Source organism: Erinaceus europaeus, chromosome 3 (genome assembly GCF_950295315.1).
Source record: "Erinaceus europaeus chromosome 3, mEriEur2.1, whole genome shotgun sequence".
Taxonomy (NCBI): Eukaryota; Metazoa; Chordata; class Mammalia; order Eulipotyphla; family Erinaceidae; genus Erinaceus; species Erinaceus europaeus.
In genome coordinates, this window is record NC_080164.1 from 63,337,615 (window position 1) to 63,365,211 (window position 27,597).

Sequence of the window (27,597 nt, forward strand, 5' to 3'; positions counted from 1 at the left end):
TGTTGTTGTAGTTGTTTATTGTTGTTGATGTCATTGTTGTTGGATAGGACAGAGAGAAATGGAGATAGATGGGGAAAACATAGAGGGAGAGAGAAAGATAGACAACTGCAGACCTGCTTCACCGCCTGTGAAGCGACTCCCCTGCAGGTGGGAGCCGGGGGCTTGAACCGTATTATTATTATTATTTTTAAAAATATTTATTTATTCCCTTTTTGTTGCCCTTTTTTTATTGTTGTAGTTATTATTGTTGTTGTTATTGATGTCGTTGTTCTTGGATAGGACAGAGAGAAATGGAGAGAGGAGAGGAAGACAGAGGGGTAGAGAAAGATAGACACCTGCAGACCTGCTTCACCGCTTGTGAAGCGACCCCCCCCCCCCCACAGGTGGGAAGCTGGGGGCTTGAACTGGGATCCTTACCATATCCTTGCGCTTTACGTCACGTGCACTTAACCCTTTGGCTACTGCCCGACTCCTGTTGTTAGTATTGTTGTTATTGTTGTCATTGTTGTTGGATAGGACAGAGAAATTGAGAGAAGAAGGGAACACAGAGGAGAGACAGATAACACTTGTGAATTAACTCCCCCCATCCCTCCAACCCCCCCCCCCCCATTCTTGGGTGCTTGAACCAGAATCTTTTTGCTTGTTCTTGCACTTTGTGTCATGTGTGCTTAACTCACTGTGTCACCACCTGGCACCCTTATTCTGTATTTGAGAGAGAGAGAGAGAGAGACACCAGGGCACCGTCCCATCATCCATGCTTTTGTCAGTGCAGTCAGTGTTGTGATGTGGTCCCAAGACTCTTATGTCAGTGCCTTATGCATAGCAAGCTGTCTCCCAGCTCTAGGAGGCTTGCATTCTTCTTGCCCCTCTCTCCCCCTCCCCCTCTCTTTTCTTTCTTTGATGATAAATTTGGGATAGCCATTCTTTATAATAGTGTTTTGGAAGTGTAAGGTTCGTATATATGTGTAAACTTTCTACTTATCCTTGAAGTTTAATTTTAGCAGACCAGCAAATTAAGAAGCTTATGTCAGGGGTTGATAGTATAATGGTTATGCAAAGAGACTCTTATTCCTGCACCTCCAAAATCCCAGTTTCAATCCCCAGTACCACCATAAGCCAGAGCTGTGCAGAAAAAAAAAAAAGGAAATTATATCAGTGATTCATCGAAGAGTGATTAAATCAGCAAATATAATTCATTGCAAGTTACTGTGATTGATGATGTGGGGGGGTGTAGAATCAGAGCATCACTCTGGCACATGTGGTGTTGGGGATTAAACTCAGGACTTCATGGTAGAGAGTCCTACCCTTGGTCTGTGTGCCTCCTCCTGGGTCACAAAGTTTCTATTCATATTAACTTTTTCTTATTTTTTTTTTATTTTGCCACCAGGGTTATTGCTGGGGCTTGGTGCCAGCACTATGAATCCACTGCTCCCAGAGGCCATCCCCCCCCCCCTTTTTTTCCTGTAATACTTGGTAGGACAGGACAGAGAGAAATTGAGAGGAAAGGGAGAGAGAGAGAGAGAGAGAGATACAGAGAGACACACTAGCAAACCTGTTTCACCACTCATGAAGTGTGCTCCCACACACACACAGGTGGAGAGTGGGGGCTTGAACCCGGGTGATATATGCGCCACCCTCCAGCTCCTGTATTTCCTTTTGAGCATCATCTAAAAAGATAATTCTCCTTAGAAAATGGTTATATGGGGCTGGGTGATAGTTCACCTGGTTAAGTATATGTGTTACCATGCACAAGGACTCAGGTTCAAGGCCCTGGTCCCCACCTTACAGGGGGAAGGCTTCATGAGTGGTGAAGCAGGGCTGCAGGGCTGCAGGTATCTCTCTGTATCTCTCCCTCTCTATCTCTCCTCCCTTTCAATTTCTCTCTTGTTCTATCAGATAAATAAAGTTAAAATAAAAAAATGGTTATATGCTCTAGGACACAAGTTTGTTATTTCATCTCTGAGGCTTCACTACCACAGACAAGAGACTGAGAGAGAAAGGGAAATACACTGAAGCTTCCTCTCTCTAATGTGGGGTCGGACCTGGATTTGAGGGGCATGCATGGCAAATCGGGTTACTACTAGGACACACATTTTATTTGGTAGAAGGGGATGATTGGCGGGTAATGGTTTGTGACTTATTTTGAGTTTGACCATGAACACTAGGTGAAGGGTTCTTTCTCATGAGAGATAATAATAGATGTAGTTTTTTAATTTAATGATATTTGTTTCTGCATTTAGTGTGTTGACTTATTTAACCCTGTGACTGTAATAGCATTTACTTATATTTCCTAATTTAAACTTCTTGTTTAGACTGTGTGTGAGAAGAAGTCAGCCCAGTGGCGCACAGTGGAGGGTGCATTGAAGGAGCGCAGGAAGGCCGTAGACGAGGCTGCGGATGCCCTTCTCAAAGCCAAGTAATTACTCATGGACTTTCCAAGTAATTCGGGTCTCCTGGTGGCTTTATCTGGGCTGACTTTTCTTTTATGAACTGTGTGAAAAGAAGAGAGAAGTGTCCCCTCTCCATGCGTACTTGATTTGTGTTGTTATCAGGCACACACAGGTTTGAAAGGAGAAGAAATAAGTACAATTTGGACAAAATAAGTTTGGCAGAAACCTGCATTAAGGGTTTTGCAGTAATTTTGTTTTTGAATTATTACCTGAGTGATGTATCTATATATTTACTAAGATTTTGCTATATATATATATATATTTTTTTTTTTTTTAATTTATTTTCCCTTTTGATGCCCCTTTTTTTTTGTTATTGTTGTTGTAGTTGTTGTTATTGATTGTCATTATTAGGACAGGGAGAAATGGAGAGAGGAGGGGAAGAGAGAGGGGAAGAGAAAGATAGACACCTGCAGACATGCTTCACCGCCTGTGAAGTGACTCCCCTGCAGTTGGGGGAGCTGGGGGCTCGAACCTGGATCCTTACTCTGATCCTTGCGCTTTGTGCCCTGTGTGCATAACCCGCTGCAGTACTGCCTGACTCTCTAGATTCTTCTATATTTAAGATTTTTTGGAATAGTTTGAGTAGTTAGCATTTTTTTTCCCCATTTTTATTTGATAGGACAGAGAGAAATTGAGAGGTGGAGGGGGAGATAGGAAGAGAGAGACACCTGCAGCATTATGTCACTACTTGTGAAGCCATCCGCCATCCACAACCCCCCTCCCTCCAAGGTGGGGACAAGGAGCTTGAACCATGGACTTTGCACACTGATATGTGTGCTCAACAGGGTGTGTCACCATCCAGTCCCTACAGTTTGAGTCGTTTTGGAAGAATTCAAGAGTCAGGGCTGAGCAACATGTTATAATGTACAAGGACCCAGCTTCAAGCTTGTGATTCCCTCCTGCAGGGTGGTCAGAATTGTGAAGCATGCTGCAGATATCTCTGTGTTTCACTATTTGATATTTATTCCCTTTTGTTGCCCTTGTTTTATTGTTGTTATTGATGTCATTCTTGTTGGATAGGACAGAGAGAATTGATGAGAGGAGGGGAAGACAGGGGGAGAGAAAGATAGACACCTGCAGACCTGCTTCACTGCTTGTTAAGCGACTCCCTTGCAGATGGAGAGCCAGGACTCAAACCGGGATCCTTAACACCTGTCCTTGCGCTTTGTGCCACCTGTGCTTAACCTGCTGCACTTAACCTGCTGTGCTACTGCCCGACTCCCTATTTATTAATTTTTTACCAGAGCACTGCTCAGCTTTGGCTTATATTGGTGTGGGGAGTTGAACCTGGGACTTTGGAGCCTCAGGCATGAACAGTATTCAGTAGGTCTAGTTTGTGCTTCCTTGACCGTGACTTTGATTCCTGAAAGTTGACTTAAATTAAGATCAAGCAACCAAACTGAATACAGTTTCTATTGATAGGAACTTGCTTTAAAGTCTTCATCAATATATGGTTCATTATTTATCATTCAGAATTTTGCTTGTCTTTTTTTTGCATGATAGTTTACTGTTGACAGAAGTCTTTTAATAAAGCTAACATAGCTTTTAGGGATGTAAGGCACTGTGTTCACACTCGCAGATGGTGAGTCAGGGCTCTGAGCTGTGTCTTTTGTAGTAGTAGACCACAGTTGTCTGGCCTGTGAAATACTCAGGGTTGTGAGGGCCCTCACACTTCACTGTTTGCTCCAGGAGCTCTTTGGCTTCCTTCCTTGCTTTTACCTGAGTCAACTCTCATCTGCCAAGAAGTCAGACTAATCCTTTCTTCTTTTGATGTGGCCAGCACTATGCCAGATATTCTCATGAATTACCTGTAACCCCCATAGAAGAGAAAAATAGAGACCGATTTGGAAGATGATTCTGCTTTCTTTTTCAGTATCTCATGTTTTCCTCTTTATACCATATACTTCTGATTCATTTAAGTAAATCTAATTTCGAGGTATTTTCAGTTGTTGGTGAAGAAAACTCTGCCTGTTGACTATGGAAAAGCATTAAGTATTTTTTTTTATGTATGTTTTTATAGACTGAATAATGGTGTGTGTATTGTCCTGAATAAAAACAAGGACTAATATTAAATCTTTATTTTGTTTTATTGGTTTCTAGAGAAGAGTTAGAGAAGATGAAACAAGTAATTGAACATGCAAAGAAAGAAGAGGTTGCTGGGGCCAAATCTCATATCACTGCAGCAGAAGGGAAACTTCATACCATGATTGTTGATCTGGATAATATGGTCCAGAAGGTGTGTTTCTTAGATCTTAGGTCACCCCCTTCTCCCCCCCCTTTGGTATACAGGATATTGCTGGGCTTATTGCCTATATTAATACTCCCAGCAGTCATAGTCATTTTTTTCCATTTAATTTTCTTTCTTTCCTTTTTTTTTTTAGAATTGATTTACTCATGAGAAAGATATGTGGAGAGAGAGAGAAAGAACTAGATAACACTCTGGTACATGTGCTGCCAGGAATTGAACTTGAGACCATGTACTTGAGAATCCAATGCTTTATCCACTGTGTCATCTCCCAGACCACTTTTTTTTTAAAGTCTTTTTTTTTTTTTAAATATTTATTATTTATTTATTTATTCCCTTTTGTTGCCCTTGTTGTTTTATTGTTGTAGTTATTATTGTTGTTGTCATTGTTGGATAGGACAGAGAGAAATGGAGAGAGGAGGGGAAGACAGAGAGGAGGAGAGAAAGATAGACACCTGCAGACCTGCTTCACCGCCTGTGAAGCGACTTGCCTGCAGGTGGGGAGCCGGGGTTTGAACCGGGATCCCTATGCCGGTCCTTGTGCTTTGCGCCACCTGCGCTTAACCCGCTGCGCTACAGCCCGACTCCCCTTTTTAATTTTTTAATTTTTATTTATTTACTTACTATTGGATAGAGACAGAGAGGAATTGAGGGGTAGGGGAGATAGAGAGGGAGAGAGACAGAGAGACATCTGCAGCCCTGCTTCACCACTTGTGAAGTTTTCCCCCTGCATGTGAGGACCAGGGGCTTGAACTGTATATATATTTTCAAATTCTTTTTAAAAACATTGTATTTGCTTATTTGGATAGAGTCAGAGAAGGGGGAGGGAGAGGAGAGACCCACAACTCCACTTGCTTCACCATTTAGGAAGTTTCCCAACTGCATATGGAGACTGGGAGCTGGAACCCGGGTCCTTGTGCATTATAATATATGCACCCAACTGGTACACCACTGCCCAGCCTCCTGTCTCAGCTATTTAAAAGTTTTTGTATAGGAGCCAGGCAGTGGAACACCTGGTTGAGCATGTACATTACAGTTCACAAGCACCCAGGTTCAAGCCCTGGCCCCCACCTGCAGAGGGAAAGCTTCACGAGTGGTGAAGCAGGGCTGCAAGTGTCTCTCTGTCTCTCTCCCTCTCTATCTCCCACCCCCCCTCAATTTCTGTCACTATCCAGTAAATAAATAAAAAGAAAAAAAAGTTTTTATATATAATCCTTTTCATCAAAGGATTTACAATTATTTTTTAAATGGATATTCTTTAATTATTTTGTTGGCTTTCCCTGCCACCAGAGTTATTCCTGGGGCTTGGTGCCTGCACGATGAATCCACTGCTTTTTGGTATTTTATTTATATATTTATTTACTACTAGATAGGAGAGAGAGAAATAGAGAGAAAGAGACACCAGCAGATCTGCTTCACTGCTTATGAAGCTTGCCCTTTGCAGGTGGGAATTAGGGGTTCAAACCCAGGTCTTTGGACACCCTATAGTGTATGCTTAACTGACTGTGCCACTGCCTGGCCCCCTATTTTATTTGCTTTAATGAGAGAGATGTAGGGTGAAAGAGTAAGAGCCAGAGACCAGAACATTGCTCAGCTCTGGCTTGTGGTGCTGAGGATTGAACCTGAGATCTTAAGAGTCTTAGGCATGGAAATTTTTTTTTTTTTTTTTTTTTTTTTGGTATAAGCATTGTGTAGTCAAAGAATTTAAAGAATACAGCAAATTAAAAGGATTCCTAGCATATATCCTCTTTGGTCTAGTAAGAATACTATTTATTAAAAGTCTTGCTTTGGATACAGAATGAATTGTTAAATATTATTGATACTTTTTATAATAGGTAACATTTTGATCACTTATGAAATGGTCTATTTTGTAGCAGGTCTGTCTACATTTGTGTAGTCTGTTTGAGTAGTTTCCTGTGACCCAAGAGGAGGAAAGCTTTTTTTTTTGGTGTTATTAGTAAGAATCTGGAGGAGTCAAAGACAAGTTCTATGTTTCTCTGAGCTTTAGGTTTCTACATACATATTGCTTAGAGAAAATCATATATCATTAATTCCTTCTGTTCTTTGGTATTTGTTCAGTTTAACTGCATATTCTTTGTTTTTGTTCAGGTGCAAGCAGCTCAATCTGAAGCTAAAGTTGTATCTCAGTATCATGAGTTAGTGGTCAAAGCTCGGGATGACTTTAAGCGAGAATTAGACAGTATTACTCCTGATGTCCTGCCGGGGTGGAAAGGAATGAGTAAGTACCATGGAAGTGCTGTGACTGTGTGTGTGTGTGCTTATTTCTCAGGCATACTTATCTCATTGGGTACAGAGCCACTTGTCATAGTCAAGTGACACACCAATGTCAATACTTCCATAGCTTTAATCCTGCCTGACATGGTTCCATAATCCACAGTTCCACTCTGGTCTCTTCTACTTTAAAATAAATAAATAGCCAGTGAGATAGCTCACTTGGATAGTGCATTTGCTTTGTCTTGAGCACAAGCCAGTTTTGAGCCTGGTCATTAGTCACACTGAGGAAAGCTTTGGTGCTATGGTATCTTTCTCTCTGTCTCTTTCTATCTGAAGGTGAAGTAAAGCTGTCCTAGAGTATTGAATCTCTAGTGATGACCAAAAACTGTTTGGAACTCAAGTGAATGAGAGTGACTTTTTGACCTTGAATTTGATAGAATATTTATATGTAGTATAATCCAGAACCTTTGGTAACTTTAAAAAATGTTTGTGGGGGTGGTTCAGGAGCTGGCGCAGTAGGTAAAGTACTGAACTCTCAAGCATGAAGTTCTGAGTTCAATCCTCAGTAGCACATGTCTGGTTCTCTCTCTCCTATCTTTCTCATAAACATGTAAAAAAAAAACTTCAAATATTTGTGGGGCAGGTAGATAGTATAAGGGGAGGCAGGCAGTGGTGCACCTGGTTAAGTACACACATCAAAGTGTGCAAGGACCCAAGTTCAAGCCCCCTGGTTCCCACCTACAGGGGGAAAGCTTCACAAGTGGTGAAACATGTCTGCACGTGTCTTTCTGTCTCTCTTTTTTAAAAAAAATATTTATTTTATTTATTTATTCCCTTTTGTTGCCCTTATTGTTTTATTGTTATAGTTATTATTGTTGTTGTCATTGTTGGATAGGACAGAGAGAAATGGATAGGACAGAGAGAAATGGAGAGAGGAGGGGAAGACAGAGAGGAGGAGAGAAAGATAGACACCTGCAGACCTGCTTCATCGCCTGTGAAGCGACTCTCCTGCAGGTGGGGAGCCGGGGTTCTAACCGGGATCCTTATGCCGGTCCTTGTGCTTTGCGCCACCTGCGCTTAACCCGCTGCGCTACAGCCCGACTCCCGTCTTTCTGTCTCTTACCTTCTCTATCTCCCCATCTTCTCTCAATTTCTCTGTCTCTATCCAATAACAAATAAATAATCAAAAATGATTTATTAAAAAAGAAGATAGTATAAGGTTATGCCTGAGGCTCTTAAGTTCCCAGGTTTAATAACTAGTACCACTGTAAACCAGAATTGACAGTCCTCTGGGGGAAAAAGGTAGTTTCTTTGTAAAAGTCAAGTTTATTACTTAAGCAGAAATAAATTGAGTCTGATGGCTTATTTTATATAACCTGTTCTAGTTTACCTGGATTTATATTAAATTTTTACGAAGTAGACCAATATTTTGTTTTTCAATATTATGTTCTTTCTGAAAGTCGTTTGTTTTCTTGTTTCTTTCTGGATATTCCTACTTAATGATCAATAACTTAAGATTTTTTTTTTCTTTGTAGATATTTCTGACTTAGGTGAGTAATTATATGTGTTTTATATTTAAATGTTTTCTGAGTCTCTAAAGAGTGAATATTTGTTCTGTCTTTAACTTTTATATTAAACCATCTGAATATTATAAACTAGAATTGTTACATGTAACCTCATATACTTTGGATATTTTTGGGGCATCCTTGAACTGAATAGAACTCTGTAGACTTGCATACATGCATGTGTGTGATATGTGTATTTGTGTGTTTCTACTTTTTATTTTATTTTATTTATTCCCTTTTGTTGCCCTTGTTGTTTTATTGTTGTAGTTATTATTGTTGTTGTCGTTATTGTTGGATAGGACAGAGAGAAACGGAGAGAGGAGGGGAAGACAGAGGGGGAGAGAAAGATAGACACCCGCAGACCTGCTTCACCGCCTGTGAAGCAACTCCCCTGCAGGTGGGGAGCCGGGGTTCGAACCGGGATCCTTATGCCGGTCCTTGTGCTTTGCGCCACCTGCGCTTAACCCGCTGTGCTACAGCCCGACTGCCGTGTTTCTACTTTTTAATACTAAACTCCATGACATAAATAAAATTATAATTCACTCCCAGGTCCCATTGCTCAACTTTGCAATCTCAGTAGATGTTTAAGTTAGTCTCACTTATTCCCCTGTATGTGCTAGAGCAGAATTCAAAATATCACATCCTTTCATTTTATAAATACTTTTAATATGCTTTATAAAAAATAATTATACTTGGGACTGGGCATTAGTGGGTTAAGTGTACATAGTATGAAGTGAATGCACCAGCGCAAAAGGATCCTGGTTAGAGGCCCCGGTTCCCCACTTGCAGGGGGAAGGGGTCACTTAGCAAGCGGTAAAGCAGGTCTGCAGGTGTCTTTCTCTCCCCTTATCTTCCCCTCCTCTCTCGATTTCTGTCTCCTATCCAACAATAATTACAAGAACAATAACAAAAGAAAAATCAGACTCACAACAATAGCTTTTTGATGTGATCAAATGACTATTTAGTGTTCAGATATCCCTGTTGCTTCATACAGTGTGTGTTTGCAGTTGATATATTTGAATTGAGGTAACTACTCAAGTTAAATTTTTATTTTACTTTTGACTTTTTCATTTACCACCAGGATTATCTCTAGGGCTCATCCTGTATAACGGCCATTTCATTTGTTTTATTGTTATAAATAACAATATTTAGTTGATGATGAGACACACAGAGAGAGGAGCAGAGAGATACCTGAAGCAGTGCTCCGCAGTCGGTGAACTGTAGGTGGGGACCAGAGACTTGAAGCTGGTTCCTCCCACAGGTTAATGTGCATGTTCTACTGGTTGACCCTCCACAGGTTAAATTTGGCCAATAAATCTCTGACACCCTCTTTTAAGAATTTTTTTCAACCTATTGCAGAATTTAATCATTTATCATATAGTACGTGTAATAAACATATTCTGTATTTTGCTATTAGAATCATAATCCTTAACCTTTTAAATATTGTTTATTGGAAAAATCATGACTATCTTTTTTCAAATGTTAGCTATGTTGTGTTTTTCTTTATGTCTATTTAAATTACAAGCAATCAAAGCAAGCTATCCTGTAGGTTTGTAATTTTGGTGAACTCACTAATGGTTAATGTCTTATGTTTAGCTGATAAACTGTCTACAGATGATTTGAACTCCCTGATTGCTCATGCACATCGCCGCATTGACCAGCTAAACAAGGAACTGGCACAACAGAAAGCCACAGAGAAACAGCACATTGCATTAGCTTTGGAAAAACAAAAGCTGGAAGAAAGGCGGGCATTTGATTCGGCAGTGGCAAAAGCATTAGAACATCACAGAAGTGAAATACAGGCTGAGCAGGATAAAAAGGTAGAAGCAATGACATCAATTTTTCCTCATTTAAAGTGAACTGAGGAGCTTGGGAAGTGCCTCATCTAGAAGAGTGCATGTCTAGGAGTGTAGATTGCTTAATGGTTATTCAAAGAGACTCTCATGCCAGAGGCTCCAAAGTCCCAGAACCATCATAAGCCAGAGCTGAGCAGGGCTCTGGTAAACAAAACAAATCATATATATATATTCATGCTAAAATTAATTGGTTCTAATTGGCTCTTGGCTAATTCTGTCTTTGAAGTTTAATCACTGAGATATCTGTATTGCTAGTTGTGACTACTGTCTTGGTTTCAGGTGCTTGTTCATTAATTAAAAAAAATTAATATTTATTCATTTATCTTCCCATTTGTTGCCCTTTTTTTTTTTTCATTGTCGTTGTAGATATTGTTGTTGGTGTTGTCGTTATTAGATAGGACAGAGAAAAATGGATAGAGGAGGGGGAGAGAAAGATAGACACCTGCAGACCTGCTTCACCACCTGTGAAGCGACTCCAGGTGCGGAGCCAGGGGCTCGAACCAGGATTCTTAACGCTGGTCCTTGTGCTTTGCACCACCTGTGCTTAACCCTCTGTGCTACCACCCGACTCCCGTTTATTCATTAATTAGCTTGATGTCACCAGCTAGACTTTCAATGTTGCTCTAAATTCAGTGTTTTTTTTTTTTTTATTTAAAAAATATTTTATGTATTTGTTGAATAGAGACAGAGAAAAATGGAGGTGGAAGGGGGAGGAGATAAGGAGAAAGAGAGACATCTGCCATACTATTTTACTACTCATGAAGCTTCCCCGTTGTAGGTGGGGACTGAGGGCTTGAACCTGGGTCCTCATGCATGGTAATGTGTGTGTTTACCCAAGTGAGCCACCCGCTGGCTACTTGTTTTCTTCCAAATAAGCCTTCCTCTACCCAGTTCTAAGCCAGAAATTGTGCTTAATTGTTCTGTCAGTTTTCAAATCCAGCTGTTGGCAGACCCTACAAGTTCTATATCCAATGTATATGACAAATTGCTCACTTTTTATTATTATGCCTTAGCTAAAGTATCTGTTTTCTTTTTTTAATTAATTTATTCCCTTTTGTTGCCCTTGTTTTATTGTTGTAGTTATTATTGTTGTCATCGTTGTTAGATAGGACAATGAAATGGAGAGAAATGGAGAGAGGAGGGGAAGACAGAGGGGGAGAGAAAGACAGACACGTGCAGACCCGCTTCACTACTTGTGAAGCAACTTCCCTGCAGTTGGGGAGCCGGGGTCTTGAACTGGGATCCCTACACTGGTCTTTGCGCTTTGCGCCTCTTGCACTTAACCTGCTGAGCTATACAGCCTGACTCCCTTAGTATCATCTGTTTTTATATTCACCTTTCTTGTCTATTACACAGGCAAATGATCATTATAAAATATATATATGCTGGCCAGACAGACATTATGCTGTTGATAATTCTTCCTTGAATGCTCAGTGCATTTAGTGTAAAATCTAGACTTCTTTGATTTGATTCCTGCTTGCTGTGAGCCGGGCTTCCTTTCATTTCACTTTTCCAGGTTCCACAGGATTGTTTTTGGTGCCTTGACTTTGTCTTTTGTTCTAAGGTCTCTGCTCTGCTTTATGTGTTGTTCTGCATCCTTTTATTTATTTATTTATTTGTTTGTTTGTTTCCCTTTTATTTATTTTTTAATTAGAAAAATGTTTTATATGACTTAGTGTTTTTTTTTTTTTAAATGAAAAAGTGAGGGCAAGGAGACAATATAATGGCTATATAAGAAGACTTTCATGCCTGAGGCTCTAAACTCCCAGGGTCAGTCTTCTTCATCATCATAAACCAGAGCTGAGCAGTGTTCTGGTTGGTGTCTGTCTCTGTCCCTCTTTCATAAAAACAAAACAAAATATTAGAGAGAAAAGGAGAGAAACAAAAATGAACAGTACATGGAAGTGTGCCAGATACTGCTCCACCATCCTTCCAATTCTGCTTCCTTTGTCTTTGTTTCTCTCATCTGTTCCCGAGCATCAAGCCTAGGGTCTCACATAGTGAAGGCAGGTGCTCTATTGTTCTGTTTCCTGCTCTTATTTTTGAACCTTAGTTCTGGGATTGGAAAAATAACATAATGGTTACTCAGATAACATTCATGCCTGAGGTTCCAAAGTTCCAGATTCAATCCCCAGTACCACCACAAATGAGAATTTGAGCAATGCTCTAATCAACTAAATGAGTTAAAAATAAATCCTTAAAAACAAATAAGGGGGGGTCAGGCGGTAGTGCAGCGGGTTAAGCGCATGTGGCACAAAGTGCAAGGACCAGCATAAGGATCCTGGTTTGAGCCCCTTCCTTCCCACCTTCAGTGGGTCGATTCACAAGCAGTGAAGCAGGTTTGCAGGTGTCTATCTTTCTCTCCCCCTCTGCCTTCCCCTACTCTCTCCATTTCTTTCTGTCCTATCCAACAACAACATCATCAAAAACAACCATAACTACAACAACAACAACAAAACAAGGGCAACAAAAAGGGAAAAATAAAATAAAATAAATGAATAAGAATGAACCTTAGTTCTAAACTTGGTTTCCTTAAATAGCCTGACCGTTCCTCTTTAATATAAGACATTGCTTTGTCTTATATTGCTCTGATTATTTCCTTAAAGACTAATGTCCCAATGTGAGGCTGGAATGCAACTCAGTTATAAAGTGCTTGCTTCATATATATGAGGCCCTGTATTTCATCCCCATAACGAAAACAAAAACAAAAGTCATAATCTCAGATGTCCTTTTGTTTCTTTATTGATTGTTCCTTTGATTGAAATATATGCCATGCAAGAGCAAGAAGTTTGTTTGCCTTGAACACCATTGCATCCAAGTGTAGAGTGAATACTGCTTGGTACATTCTTATCGCTTTATAAATCCTTATGCACTGACAAATAATATTAATACTTCTTTCTTTATTTTTTTTATGAGGGCACTGCTCAACTTTGGCTTATGGTGGTACTAGGGATCAAACCTGGTACTTAAATTTTTTTTTTTCTTAATTTATTAATGAGAAAGATAGGAGAAAGAGAAAGAATCAGACTTCACTCAGGTATATGTGCTGCCGGTGATTGTGCTCAGGGCCTCATGCTTGAGAGTCCAACACTGTCCACTGCTCCACCTCCTGGACCACGAACCTGGGACTTTGAAGCCGCACACATGAGAGTCTCTTTGCATAACCATTATACTATCTAGCTCCTCTCTCTCTCTCTCTCTCTCTCTCTCTCTCTCTCTATATATATATATATATATATATATATATATATTTTTTTTTTTTTTTTTAAACTTTATTAATGAGAGAGGGGAGCCAGCACACTGCTCTAAGGCATACATTACTGGGGATGGTGTTTTTTTGTTTTGTTTTTAATTCACTGCTCCTGGAGGCCATTCCCCCCCCCCCATTTCCTTGCCCTTGTTGTCATTACTATTATTGTTGCCATTTATGTTGTTCTTGGATAGGACAGAGAGAACTTAAGAGAGTGGGGGAGAGAAAGACAGACACACCTGCAGACCTGCTTCACTGCCTATGAAAGGACCCCCCTGCAGGTGGGGAGCCTGGGGGTTCGAACCAGGATCCTTGCTCTGGTCTGTGTGCTTTGTGCCATTTTGTTTAACCTGCTGTGCTATCGCCTGACTCCCTTAGTACTTTTTTTTTATTAATACTTTTTATTAAAAACTTTATACTATAACCCACAGTTAATTGTTAGAAGAGACAGAAGCTTTTGACATTTTTTAGTTAATTTGGCTTCTGTTGCCTTGTTTAGAAGAAGCTGTGTCTAATTATTGCCAGATTTGATTTTGTTAACAATTCTTAGGGTAAATAATTTTTTCACAGATGAGAAATTAGAGATTGTATGTGTGTATGTGTGTGTAGCTGGGGCCCTTGCACATGGGAAATGTCACTGTTTTAAGCCCAAGCTTGTTTTTCGTTCACATAGAGCTACCACAGCACTGGAACTTGCCCCAGTACCATGGCACCTCCCATGTCACTGGAGTTCAAGCTTGTGTGTATGGCAGGTTGTGCTTCCTGCTCTGTTAGCTGTCTCTCTAGCCCAGAAACTGGAGACCTGAGTAGGTCCTTTTCTCAATGTCATGTAGCTTATTATAGTAAACATGCTTTTTTATTGGATTGCTTTATTTTGGAAAGACACCGAGGTTTAGAGGTAAGGAAGACATAGTGGGGAGGTGGGGAGAGAGAGAGAGAGAGAGAGAGAGAGAGAAAATATGACCTATAGAGTTGCTTCACCACTTGGGAAGCTTCCCTCTGCAGGCCCTGCACATTATGTGTGTGCACTGCCAGTGCTACCTCCCAGCCCCTGAATATGTTTACCAAGTCTTTTTTTTTTTTTTTTTTAAATCAGAGCACTGCTCAGCTCTGGCTTATAGTGGTACAGGGAATTGAACCTGGGACTTTGGAGCCTCAGGCATGAGAGTCTCTTTGTATAACCATTATGCTGTTTATTCCTGTCCTTGTTTACCAAGTTTTTTTTTTTTTTTTTGTTTACCAAGTTTTTATAGTTATATTTTTTCCTGTGATCTTGGATTGTCTTATTATTTTTTTTTACTTTAAAATTTCTATTTGTTTATTATTGGATAGAGACAGAAAAATTGAAAGGAAGGTAGAGAGGGAGAGAGACAGAGAGACACCTGCAGTTCTGCTTCACCACTCGTGAAGCTTACCCCTGCAGGCAGGGACCAGGGGCTTGCACATTGTAGTGTGTGTGCTTAACAGGTGTGCCAACAACGCCTGGCCCCTCTGTTCTTTACTTCTTAAGAAGGTGCATGGTTGGTGTATTGCACCAAAGTAAAAGACTTGGGTGGGGAGAGGGGGAGAGTACAGGTCCTGGAAAAGGATGACAGAGGACCTAGTGGGGGTTGTATTGTTATGTGGAAGACTGAGAAATGTTATGCATGTACAAACTATTTTATTTACTGTCGACTAAAACATTAATCCCCCAATAAAGATATTTTTTAAAAAGTATATGATCCAGAGAATGACAATTTTTGTTTTATATTTATTTTTTAAATATTTATTTATTAGTGAGAAAAATAGGGAAGAGAAAGAGAGAACATACCAAACATCCACTCTGGTGCATGTGCTGCTGGGGATTGAACTCGGGGACCTCATGCTTGAGAGTGCAATGTTTTATCCACTGAGCCATTTCCCAGACCACAAATGAAAGTGTTTTATATTGAAGAAGCAGCCTGGTGTTATGGAAGACTTATAAACTTGGGGACAGAAAAACAAGGAAACATTTATCTGAAATCTAATGTGACTAGGGAAGTGTCTCAACTGGTAGAGTATCTGGCTTACATGCTTGAGCTTCCTGGTTCAGTCCCCAGTCCTGCATGTACCAGAGTAAATCTGGGTTTTTTTCTTTCTTTCTTTTTGCCTCTAGGGTCATCGCTGGGGCTCTGTGCCAGCACTATGAATCTATTACTCCTCATGGCCATTTTTTTTTTTCCATTTTCTTGGACAGGACAGAGAGAAATTAAGAGGGGGGAGAGAAAGACACGTGCAGACCTGATACACTGCTTGTGAAGTGATGCCTCTACAGGTGGGGAACCTGGGGCGCAAGCCAGGATCCTTGTGCTTTGTACTATGTGTGTTAACTGGTGCACCACCGCCCAAGCTCCCTCTGGCTTCTTTTTCTCTCCTCTGTCTCATGTGGAACTTCATATGTAATAGATGGATAAGCCTTTTTAAGAATATTTGATTTTGGTAGTCGGGCAGTAGCGCAGCGGGTTAAGCGCACATGCGCAAATCTCAAGAACTGGAGTAAGGATCCCAGTTTGAGCCCCCGGCTCCCCACCTTCAGGGGAGTTGCTTCACAGGCGGTGAAGCAGGTCTGCAGGTGTCTTTCTCTCCCCCTCTCTATCTTCCCCTCCTCTTTTCATTTCTCTGTGTCCTATCTTACAACAATGACATCAATAACAACAATGATAACTACAACAACAACGAAAAACAACAAGGGCAAAAAAAGGGAAAATAAATAATAAATATAAAAAAATTAAAAAGAATATATGATTTTGCCACATCTGTGTGACACTGAGCAGCTATCTTCAGGCACTCAACTTTCTGATTAATATAAGCATGGAGAATAATATATTTTTGTTATATCACAGGGGTTCAGGACATGGGAGTTGCTGTCATTGTTACTTGTCCTTTTCTCCCAGATATATGCAGAGAGTTGAGAATTAATCATTTCTGTGTTTGACTTCACAGGTAGATGAAGTCAGAGATGCCATGGAAAATGAAATGAGAACCCAGCTTCGCCGACAGGCTGCTGCCCATACTGATCACTTACGGGATGTCCTTAGGGTACAAGAACAGGAACTGAAATATGAATTTGAGCAGGTGAGATTTTTGTTTTCAAGAAAATTTATGTATATTGTATATTTGGGGTTTATAATACTTCTCTGGTCATTTGATCTCCTCAAGATTCAGCATGGCGGCCTATGCTTACTCTGTAGAGTGGCAGGTTCCTTTAGCCTCTGCTTCTCCTTTATATTGTTAACAGTCTTTTTTCTTTCTAATATTCTCTGTATTAGCTATTCTCTTTAGGGATATAGAAGAAGAATTTTTTTTTTTTTTTTTTTTAAGAAATAAGTCATTGTAGACTTGCCCCTCATTTACTGTCTTTTTGTTGTCCTTTGTATTGTTGTAGATATTATTGTTGTTGCCATTGATGTAGTTGTTGGATAGGACAGAGAGAAATGGAGAGAGGAGGATAAGACAGAGAAGGAGAGAGGAAGATAGACACCTGCAGACCTGCTTCACTGCTTGTGAAGCGACTCCCCTGCTGCGCAAGGACCTTGAGCCAGTCCTTGCGCTTTGTGCCACATGCGCTTAACCCGCTGTGCTACTGCCCGACTCCCCAAGAAGAAAATTTCTAACAGTACCTAGTCATGGTACAATGGGGCTTTCGTATATCTACAAAATTCTGCAAAAGTATGTGTTTTTAGTATACAACCTAGTCATTTGAATCTTCAAAATTTTGTAGTTAGTATGGTTGCATGTTACGAATGCAGATAGTAATACTTGACTCTTGTGTCTCTTGCAACTGTCCCATTTCCCCATCTACAAATTCTTTACATACATATACACACAGACATATATACATACATACATACACACACACACAATTTATTATTAGATAGAGACAGAGAAATTGAGAGGGGAGGGGAAGATAGCGTGAGAGACAGAAAGATACCTTCAGCCCTGCTTCACCACTCATCAAGCTTTCCTCCTGTAGGTGGGGACCAGGGGCTTGAACCTAGGTGCTTGTGCACTGTAATGTGAGCGCTTAAACAGGTTTGCCACCACCTGGCCTCTTCCCTCAGCAAATTCTGTGGATAGTGTGGTCATGCTCAGTTTTTATATCTGAGTTATTATATCAAGAGGTAATCACAGAAGATCATCATTTAACCATAATTCGTTTTCACTCAGGATGTCATTAATAATTTTTTTTTTTTTTGCCTCCAGGGTTATTGGTGGGGCTCTGTGCCTGCACCATGAATCCACTGCTCCTGGAGGCTATTTTTCCCATATTTTTTTTGGTCACTCTTGTTATTGGACTTGTTGTAATTGTTATTGTTGGCATAGCTGCTGTTGGATAGGACAGAGAAAAATCAAGAGAGGAGGAGAGAAAGATCCTGTAGTCTTGCTTCACCACTTGCAAAGCGACCTCCTTGCAGGATATAACCGGGATCCTCATGCCAGTCCTTGCGCTTTGTACCATGTGCGCTTAACCTGCTGCACTACCACTCAGCTCCCTTATAATTGTTAACTTATTATTTTGTCTGTTTACAAGAAGGGAATAAGATTTTTTCTAAGTAAGGTAATCTTCCAGAAATTGAAATTTATGCCAATATGAAAAGATATTTTACTAAAAATTTTATTTTGTTGGTCTTTTTCTGAGAAAAATGGATGTATAAGCTTTTAAGTTGAAGAATGAATACAATTTACTTATGTTTGGGTGACAACACAGTTATTTTGTTTTAAATGTTGGCAGTGTGTATCTCACTTTAATGGACTTTGATTCATGTTCCAGTGAATTCTAGTGCTACTAGGCCTCATCAGTCAATTTTGGAGAAAATTATACATCAGATATGAGCTACAAGAATTTTGAGGGGAATCAGGTGGTAGTGCAGTGTGGGTTAAGTGCATGTGGCGCAAAGCGGGGATCCTGGTTTGAACTCCTGGCTCCCCATCCGCAGGGGAGTCACTTCACAAGCAGTGAAGCAGGTCTGCAGGTGTCTATCTTTCTCTCTCCTTCTCTGTCTTCCCCTCCTCTCTCCATTTCTCTCTGTCCTATCTAACAATGACGACATCAGTAACAACAATATTAACTACAACAATAAAACAACAAGGACAACAAAAGGGAATGAATAAATAAATAAATAAATATTTTAAAAAAGAATTTTGAAACTGGGGGACCAGGCGGTTGCTCATTGGGGATTCTGGTTCGAGCCCCTGGCCTCCCACCTGCAGGGGAGTCACTTCACAAGCGGTGAAGCAGGTCTGCAGGTGTCTTATCTTTCCCTCCCCTCCTTTGTCTTCCCCTCCTCTCTTTTTTTTTCAATATCTCACATTTATTTTTTATTTTACATTTTAAAAAATTTATTAAAAAAAGGAGACATTGGGCGTCTGGTGGTAGCACAGTGGGTTAAGCACACATGGCACAAAGCGCAGGGGCCGGAGTAAGGATCCCGGTTCGAGCCCCTCGCTCCCCACCTGCTTGGGAGTTGCTTCACAGGCGGTGAAGCAGGTCTGCAGGTGTCTGTCTTTCTCTCCTCCTCTCTGTCTTCCTCATCTCTCTCCATTTCTCTCTGTCCTATCCAACAACAATGACATCAGTAGCAATGATAATAATAACCACAACAATGGTAAAACAACCAGGGTAACAAAAGGGAAAAAAAATGGCCTCCAGGAGCAGTGGATTCGTGGTGCAAGCACCGAGCCCCAGCAATAACTCTGGAGGCAGAAAAAAAAAATAGACATTAACAAAACAGTAGAATAAGGGGTACAACTCCATACAGTTCCCACCACCAGATCTCTGTATCTCATCCCCTTCACTGATAGCTTTTCTATTCTTTAACCCGTTGGGAGTATGGACCCAGGGTCGTTGTGGGTTGCAGAAGGCTGAAGGTCTGGCTTCTGTAATTGCTTCCCCACTGAACATGGCTGTTGACTGGTCGATCCATACTCCCAGCCTGCCTCTCTCTTTCCCTAGTCGGGTGGGTCTCTGGGGAAGCAGAGCTCCAGGACACATTGGTGGGGTTGTCTGTCCAGGGAAGTCTGGTCGGCATCATGCTGGCATCTGGAACCTGATGGCTAAAAAGAGAGTTAACATACAAAGCCAAACAAATTGTTGAGCACCTCCTCTCTTGATTTCTCTCTGTCCTATCGAAGAACAATGACATCAATAACAATAATAATAACAATGATAAACAACAAGGGCAACAAAAGGAAAAAAAATAGCCTCCTGGAGCAGTGGATTTGTAGTGCAGGCAGTTAGCCTCAGCAATAATAACTCTGGAGGTAAGAAGAAAGAAAAAAAAATAAAGAATTTTGAAATCTTACACATAATGTAGATGTTGTTGCATGGCAACTGTTGAGATTTTTTTAAAAGATATATATTTCCTATGTGAATGAAAGAAAGACCATGCAGGGGTCGGGCGGTAGCGCAGCGGGTAAAGCACACGTGGCGCAAAGTGCAAGGACTGGAGGAACAATGCCGGTTTGAGCCCCTGGCTCCCCACCTGCAAGGCAGTCGCTTCACAGGCGGTGAAACAGGTCTGTAGGTGTGTCTATCTTTCATTCCCCCTCTCTGTCTTTCATTCCTCTCTCCATTTCTCCCTGTCCTATCCAACAACAATGACATCAATAACGATAATAATAACCAGAACAATGGTAAAACAACCAGGGGAACAAAAGGGGAAAAGATGGCCTCCAGGAGCAGTGGATTTGTGGTGCAGGCACCGAGCCCCGGCAATAACCCTGGAGGCAAAAAAAAAAAAAAAAGAAAGACCATGCTCTGATCATATGCACTGCCAGGGATTATACCCAAGGTCTTGTCTATGCAAAATGTGGACTGTCCTTGCAGAGTCTCAGCCATTCTCAGATTTATTGACCATCTTGGCTTTTAGAGAAAGGCATTGCTAGAAGCCTGAAATGCCTCAATAAGTACTAGGCATTGAAATCTCACCACTTCTTTCTGTACTTCATTTTTGTTTTGTTTTAGGACTTGTCTGAGAAACTTGGTGAACAAGAATTACAGTTTCGTCGACTTAGTCAAGAACAAGTTGACAATTTTACTCTGGATATAAATGCTGCTTATGCCAGACTGAGAGGAATCGAACAGGCTGTTCAGAGTAAGCACATGGACCTCTATAGATATTTTTTACTCAGTACTACTTCTTAGGATAAATTCTTCATGTCTTAGACTTGATGTTTGGTGATTAAGAGTTGTGAGAATTAAAGAAAATTTAAAATGTAAATTTCAGTAACTTGGGAGCTGGATAGTGCATTGAGTTAAGTACACATAGTGTGAAGCGCAAGGACCCGCACAAGGATTGTGGTTCGAGCCTTCTGCTTTTCACCTTCAAGGGGGTCGCTTCCAAAGTGGTGGAGCAGGTCTGCAGGTGTCTTTCTCTCCCCGACTGTCTTTCAATTTCTCTGTGTCCTATCCAACAACAGCAGCAGCAACAACAATAGCAGTAGAAGAAAAAAAAAAAGATGGCCACCAGGAGCAGTGGATTTGTAGTGTGGGCACTGAGCCCCAGCAATAACCCTGGAGGCAAAAAAAATTTTATTCCCCAGTAACTTGAAGAATTACCTCAAGTGACAGGCAAGAGATAGGTTTTAAGACCTGTTACGCTACATTGCTGGTTATATCCACATGCACTATGTGATGGTCACTATGACCCTGGCTTACTCTCCAGAGTCATGGAGGGTAAGGCCTAGCATAGTTTGATGAAGAATTTTTACTAACGTAAATGGGGGAAAACTATTAAGATACATGTGCACACATATATTTCCTCTTCCTGTGATAGCTAGAACAAACTTGGTATCTAAATCATATATACTTCACTTTAGAAATGTTTGAGAAAGAAACTTGATACAATTTAGGAAAGAATATGCCAGAAACAAGTAGTTCCAGGAGTGTTTTTTTTTTTTTTTTTTTGCATTATCTTTATTTACTGGATAGAGACAGTCAGGAATCGAGAGGGAAGGAGGTGATAGAGAAGGGAGAGAGAGACACCTGCAGTACTGCTTCACCACTTGCAAAGCTTTCCCCCTGCAGGTAGAGACCAGGGGCTCGAACCTGGGTCCTTGAGCAGTATAACTTGTGTGCTCAACCAGGTGCGTGGCCACCATTTGGCCTCGGGAGTGGTGTTTTTTTTTTTTTTTTAAACCAGAGCACTGATCAGCTCTGGTTTCTGGTGGTGCAGGGGATTGAACCCGGGACTCTGGAACCTCTTTGCATAACCTTTATGCTATCTACCCCCACCCCTAGGAGTAGGTTTTCAAGAGGTGCTCTGGTACCATCTTCTACATGTTTGTTTTACTTAATCACAGTATGTTGTTGATATATGAAAAGGGCATGGTAGGTAGAGAGAAAAAAAAAAAAAACCTTTTGATTTTCTTTGTCATTAATAGTAAGCTACAAGATTATAAAATTATAGTGTATATTGCTCTATACCACACACACCACCAGAATTCTGTATCCCCATCCTCTCACCTTCCAAAGATATCCACTGTGGTTCTCACAAGTCTTAAAAACAGTTTGCTTGCTTTTTTTTTTTTTTCTTATTCCAGTCCATGTGTGTCAGATCTCTAGATTCTACATATGAGTGAAACTATCTGGTAGTTAGTTGTCTTTCATCTCTTATTTCACTGAGCATAATCATCTCTCACTTCCTTCCATTTTGTTTCAGAGGATACAATATCATCTTTTTTGATTGCAGAGTAGTATTCTATGGAATATATGTGCCATATATCTGCTGACGGGCATTTAGGCTGCTTCCAATCTTTGGCTTGTATAAATAATGCAGCTATGGATATACGACGGGTCATATGTCCCTTTGAATTGTGGGAGAAAAAAAAGTGTTTTTTTTCTTTACTTTTTACTCTCTAGGTCATGCAGTTGCTGAAGAGGAGGCCAGAAAAGCCCACCAACTCTGGTTGTCAGTGGAGGCATTAAAGTACAGCATGAAGACAGCATCTGCAGATCTGCCCACTGTTCCACTGGGTAGTGCGGTTGAGGCCATCAGAGCCAGCTGTTCTGATAGTGAATTTGCCCAAACTTTAACTGCAGCTATCCCTCCAGAGTCCCTGACCCGTGGGGTATACAGTGAAGAGACCCTTAGAGTTCGTTTCTATGCTGTCCAAAAACTGGCCCAAAGGGTAGCAATGATTGATGAAACAAGAAATAGCTTGTATCAATACTTCCTCTCCTATTTGCAGTCCCTGCTTTTGTTTCCACCTCAGCAACTGAAGCCACCAGCAGAGCTCAGCCCTGAGGATTTAAATACATTTAAATTACTGTCATATGCCTCCTATTGCATTGAGCATGGTGATCTGGAGCTGGCTGCAAAGTTTGTCAATCAGCTGAAAGGGGAATCCAGACGAGTGGCACAGGACTGGCTGAAGGAAGCCCGAATGACCCTAGAAACTAAACAGATAGTGGAAATCCTGACAGCATATGCCAGCGCCGTAGGAATAGGAACCACTCAAGTACAGCAAGAGTAAGGTTTAGGGAGAATTCTGTAAAGTATTTCATGTCAAAGGAAATCACAGTGATATATGAAGGGTTTGGATTAGGATCCCAGAATGGTCTAGAAATGAGCAGGTTACAGTACTGATCTAAATGTTAACACCTGTTGCATTTATATTATTTCCACTTGCTATCATGTCGGTCAACACCGGGAATACTTTCTTTGCAACTTGTGTAGCATTTTCTGTTTTTCAGGTTTTACTGATCAGGCTTGTGAGCCAATCAAAATAATGTTTGTGATCACTATTAATACTGATTTTGCTCTTGGAGCAAACCAAATAAAACAAAAAAGATGAAAACTGAGTAGCTTTTCCCTTGACAAATACTGCCATTTTGACTTGGTTGTGTATGCAGACTATTTCCTTGGTAAGCAGCAACAGCCAAAGTAGGAATTCCTGGGTGCTTAGAGTTGGTTCCAGAAGTCCAAGGCCTGCTTTTGGCTTTGAATATTCTGGTAACCTAATCCTGCCGATCAATCTGTCTAAAGCATAATGCCAATTTACTGATAATTGTGGGGTATATCATCCGGTGATCGACAGAGATTAGAAAGCTTGTATCCCAAACTTTTTTCATTAGTATTCTTGGGGAAAAAAATTTTCATATTGGGATCTGATACATGTATACACACACTTGTATACATATATCCAAGAAATAGTTTTTGAAACACTGCTTCCCTGTTTTCTTGTGATGTGCTTCTTATTTTCTGTTCTGTGGCACTGAAAATAATCTTGGTCTCTACATTACCTACAGTTTAGTTCAACAGCCCTCAGGATGGGTCATGGCTCAATTTTGAAACCTGGGCTTCGAGTATGGCAAGGCAAGGCAGTCTACCTAAAATATTCCTCCAGCTCCTCATTTTTTAAAAACTGTAATTTCATCCCATTATAACTCTTGCTAGGACATATGTGTTCATGAAAGAGATTACTGAGGAAGCATTTTAATCTGAGTAACATCTGCAAGTAATAAAAAAAAATGAAAGGGTGGTTATTTTCTAATTTTACCTGTATATACCTGTCCTTGAATTTGAATTATTACATTAATTTGATCTTGTTTGAACTTAGTATTTATTTATTTTATCAAAGCACTGAGCAGGTCTGGTTTATGGTGGTGCAGGGAATTGAACCTGGGACTTTGAAGCCTCAGGCATCCCATAATCATTATGCTGTCTACCCCTGTCCGACCTTACTATTTTTTATGTTCCTCCATACTGGATCCTTCCTCTTTAAAATTTTTTTTTTTTTTTAATTTTCACAGTAGATTTCCTACTTCGGTATCTAGTTTCTCTGATTGGCACAAGTGCCTCGTTTAATGTTTCTGATCTCATCTGGGAGAGGCATTCTCACTACCTGTGAGCTACTAAGTTTTTACTGAAAAGCAATGAGATTGGTATAAATCTGCTTCCCCTTTTGGAATGGCATGGGGTTATGACAAAAATTGACAAAGTATATTAACTTATAAAACTTAACTACCTATCATTAGAACTGCTTGTAATTTTTACTTTTACTCATAAAGTATGTAAAATACTTATAGCGATATGTAAGTATCTCTTTGAGCCTAGAAATAGCTAACTTTAGATGTGATTGCTTGTATTCATTAGATGTAAGCATATTGAGTGGACATCAAAATGAGGAGGACCAACTCATTAACTTTCACATCTTGTCAATTCCATTAGCAGATGTCTCTTATCCTGGTTGCACACTGTAAGAGAGAATGACTTTGAAAAGCTGACTGTGCTTGATCAGGCCTTGCTTTTCTTTATTCATAACTATTAAGACACAAGGCTTCCTGAGATGCCCATCAGCAACCATTCAAGTCAAAGGGGTACATTACTTGAGTATAGTTCTACTTTGAAGAGATTGAATTCAAAGGGAACATGATGGGGGAAGGAGGTATCGCCCTGGCCAGCTTCACTTAAGCATTTTTCCATTTGTCTAAAACTGTTACCTCTTATCTCCTAAGTGTTACAGGGTAGTATTCCTTAACATTTAAAATTTATCTTCAGACTTAGACATTAAAACTCTGATCTTAGTTTTACTGTTATTTTTAAGATTCAGAATCAGTAGTACACCACACTAACATAATTTTAGGCAGTCTTTAAGTAATGCTACTTCTATATTCCTTAGTATTAATGTAAAATATTTTGCTCTTTCTTAACAGGTTGTGGATAAATGCTATCTCCAAGTCCCAAATGAGTTTTCCCACCAGTTTTAAAGTAACTTGCTTGAACTGAGTTCAGAAGAAGATATAACACAGAAAGGAAATAAAAAAAAAATTAAAAATAAGACAAATCACTCTTCCTCAGATCAGTGCTCACCACTCCCCTCAACCAAAGCTAAGCTTTCTTGGTTCCCTTATAGTTGATGCATCTAGAGGCCCTGAGGTAGACTGGGGAGTATGAGAATGTAAAGGAAGATATATGGTTGGTTACCTGAGCATTTCCTCTCTCCTTTTTTTTTAACCTGGGGAGGGAATGAGGTCTAGCTGATTTGTTAGTTTGTGTTTACACTGCCATCAGGTCTTTAGTAAGAAAAAAAGGGGATTCTGGAAGGAGTGAGGGAAAAGGGAAGGTTATGGAAAGAGATCCTATTGGTATTGGTGACACAGCTAATGCTTTCTATCATAATATATTCTTTTTAAGTTTCTTTTTTCATTTATTTATTTTATTTATTTATTTTGCTATTTTATTTATTTATTTTTATTTTTTTAAATTTCTTTATTAGGGGAATTAATGCTTTACATTCAACAGTAAATACAATAGTTTGTACATGCATAACATTCCCCAGATTCCCATTTAACAATACGACCCCCACTATGTCATTCATCATCTTTCATGGACCTGTATTCTCCCCACCCACCCACCCACCCACTTTGGTGCAATACGCCAACTCCAGTTCAGGTTCGACTTGTGTTTTCTTTTCTAATCTTGTTTTTCAACTTCGGCCTGAGAGTGAGATCATCCCATATTCATCCTTCTGCTTCTGACTTATTTCACTAAACATGATTTTTTCAAGGTCCATCCAAGATCAGCTGAAAACGGTGAAGTCATCATTTTTTACAGCTGAGTAGTATTCCATTGTGTATATATACCACAACTTTCTCAGCCACTCATCTGTTGTTGGACACCTGGGTTGCTTCCAGGTTTTGGCTATTACAAATTGTGCTGCCAAGAACATATGTGTACACAGATCTTTTTGGATGGATGTGTTGGGTTCCTTAGGATATATCCCCAGGAGGGGAATTGCAGGGTCATAGGGTAGATCCATTTCTAGCCTTCTGAGAGTTCTCCAGACTGTTCTCCACAGAGGTTGGACCAATTGACATTCCCACCAGCAGTGCAGGAGGGTTCCTTTGACCCCACAGCCTCTCTAGCATTTGCTGCTGTTACCTTTTCTGATGTATGACATTCTCACAGGAGTGAAGTGATATCTCATTGTTGTCTTGATTTGCATTTCTCTGACAGTCAGAGACTGGGAGCATTTTTTCATGTGTTTCTTGGCCTTTTGGATCTCTTCTGGGGTGAATATTCTGTCTAAGTCCTCCCCCCATTTTTGGATGGGGTTATTTGTTGTCTTGTTGTTGAGTCTGGCAAGCTCTTTATATATGTTGGTTATTAAACTCTTATCCGATGTATGGCATGTAAAGATCTTCTCCCATTCTGTGAGAGGTCTCTTGGTTTGGGTAATGGTTTCTTTTGCTGTGAAGAAGCTTTTTAATTTGATGTAGTCCCATAGGTTTATACTTGCCTTAGTCTTCCTTGTAATTGGATTCGTTTCATTGAAAATGTCTTTAAAATTTATGCGGAAAAAAGTTCTTCCAATATTTTCCTCTAAGTATCTGATAGTTTCTGGTCTAACATCCAAGTCCTTGATCCACTTGGAATTTACTTTTGTATTTAGTGAAATACAGTGATTCAGTTTCATTCTTCTGCATGTTTCAACCCATTGTTTCCAACACCATTTGTTGAAGAGACTCTGCTTTCCCCATGTAATAGTCTGGGCCCCTTTGTCAAAGATTAGATGTCCATAGGTATGGGGCCTCATTTCTGGGCGCTCAATTCTATTCCACTGGTCAGTGTGTCTGTTCATGTTCCAGTACCAAGCAGTTTTGATGACAATGGCCCTATAATACAGTTTGAGATCTGGGAGTGTGATGCCTCCGGATCTGTTCTTTTTTCTCAAGATTGTTTTGGCAATTCTAGGTCTTTTCTGGTTCCAGATAAACATTTGTAGCATTTGTTCTATTCTCCTAAAAAATGTGCTTGGGATCTTGATGGGGATAGCATTAAATTTATAGATGGTTCTGGGTAATATATTCATTTTGATGATGTTAATTCTTCCAACCCATGAACATGGAATATCTTTCCACTTCTTTGTGTCTTTTTCAATTTCTTTGAGTAGTGACTCATAATTTTCAGTATACAAGTCTTTCACTTCTTTGGTTAGGTTTACTCCTAGATATTTTATTGTTTTTGTTGCTATA

General features: G+C 40.2%; 1 protein-coding gene across 1 annotated transcript in view; it reads left to right on the forward strand.

The window, feature by feature from the left end:
- The window catches only part of IMMT (inner membrane mitochondrial protein), a 52,682-nt gene extending 29,261 nt beyond the window's left edge, over positions 1–23,421 (forward strand). Inside the window, exons 8-14 of the mRNA XM_060187301.1 lie at positions 2,313–2,416; positions 4,551–4,686; positions 6,805–6,949; positions 10,092–10,315; positions 16,563–16,694; positions 20,584–20,713; positions 22,480–23,421. Coding sequence (XP_060043284.1) covers positions 2,313–2,416; positions 4,551–4,686; positions 6,805–6,949; positions 10,092–10,315; positions 16,563–16,694; positions 20,584–20,713; positions 22,480–23,093 — 1,485 coding nt within the window. The 3' untranslated portion in view covers positions 23,094–23,421. The remainder of the gene's footprint in view (positions 1–2,312; positions 2,417–4,550; positions 4,687–6,804; positions 6,950–10,091; positions 10,316–16,562; positions 16,695–20,583; positions 20,714–22,479) is intronic.
- Positions 23,422–27,597: the final 4,176 nt, after the last annotated feature.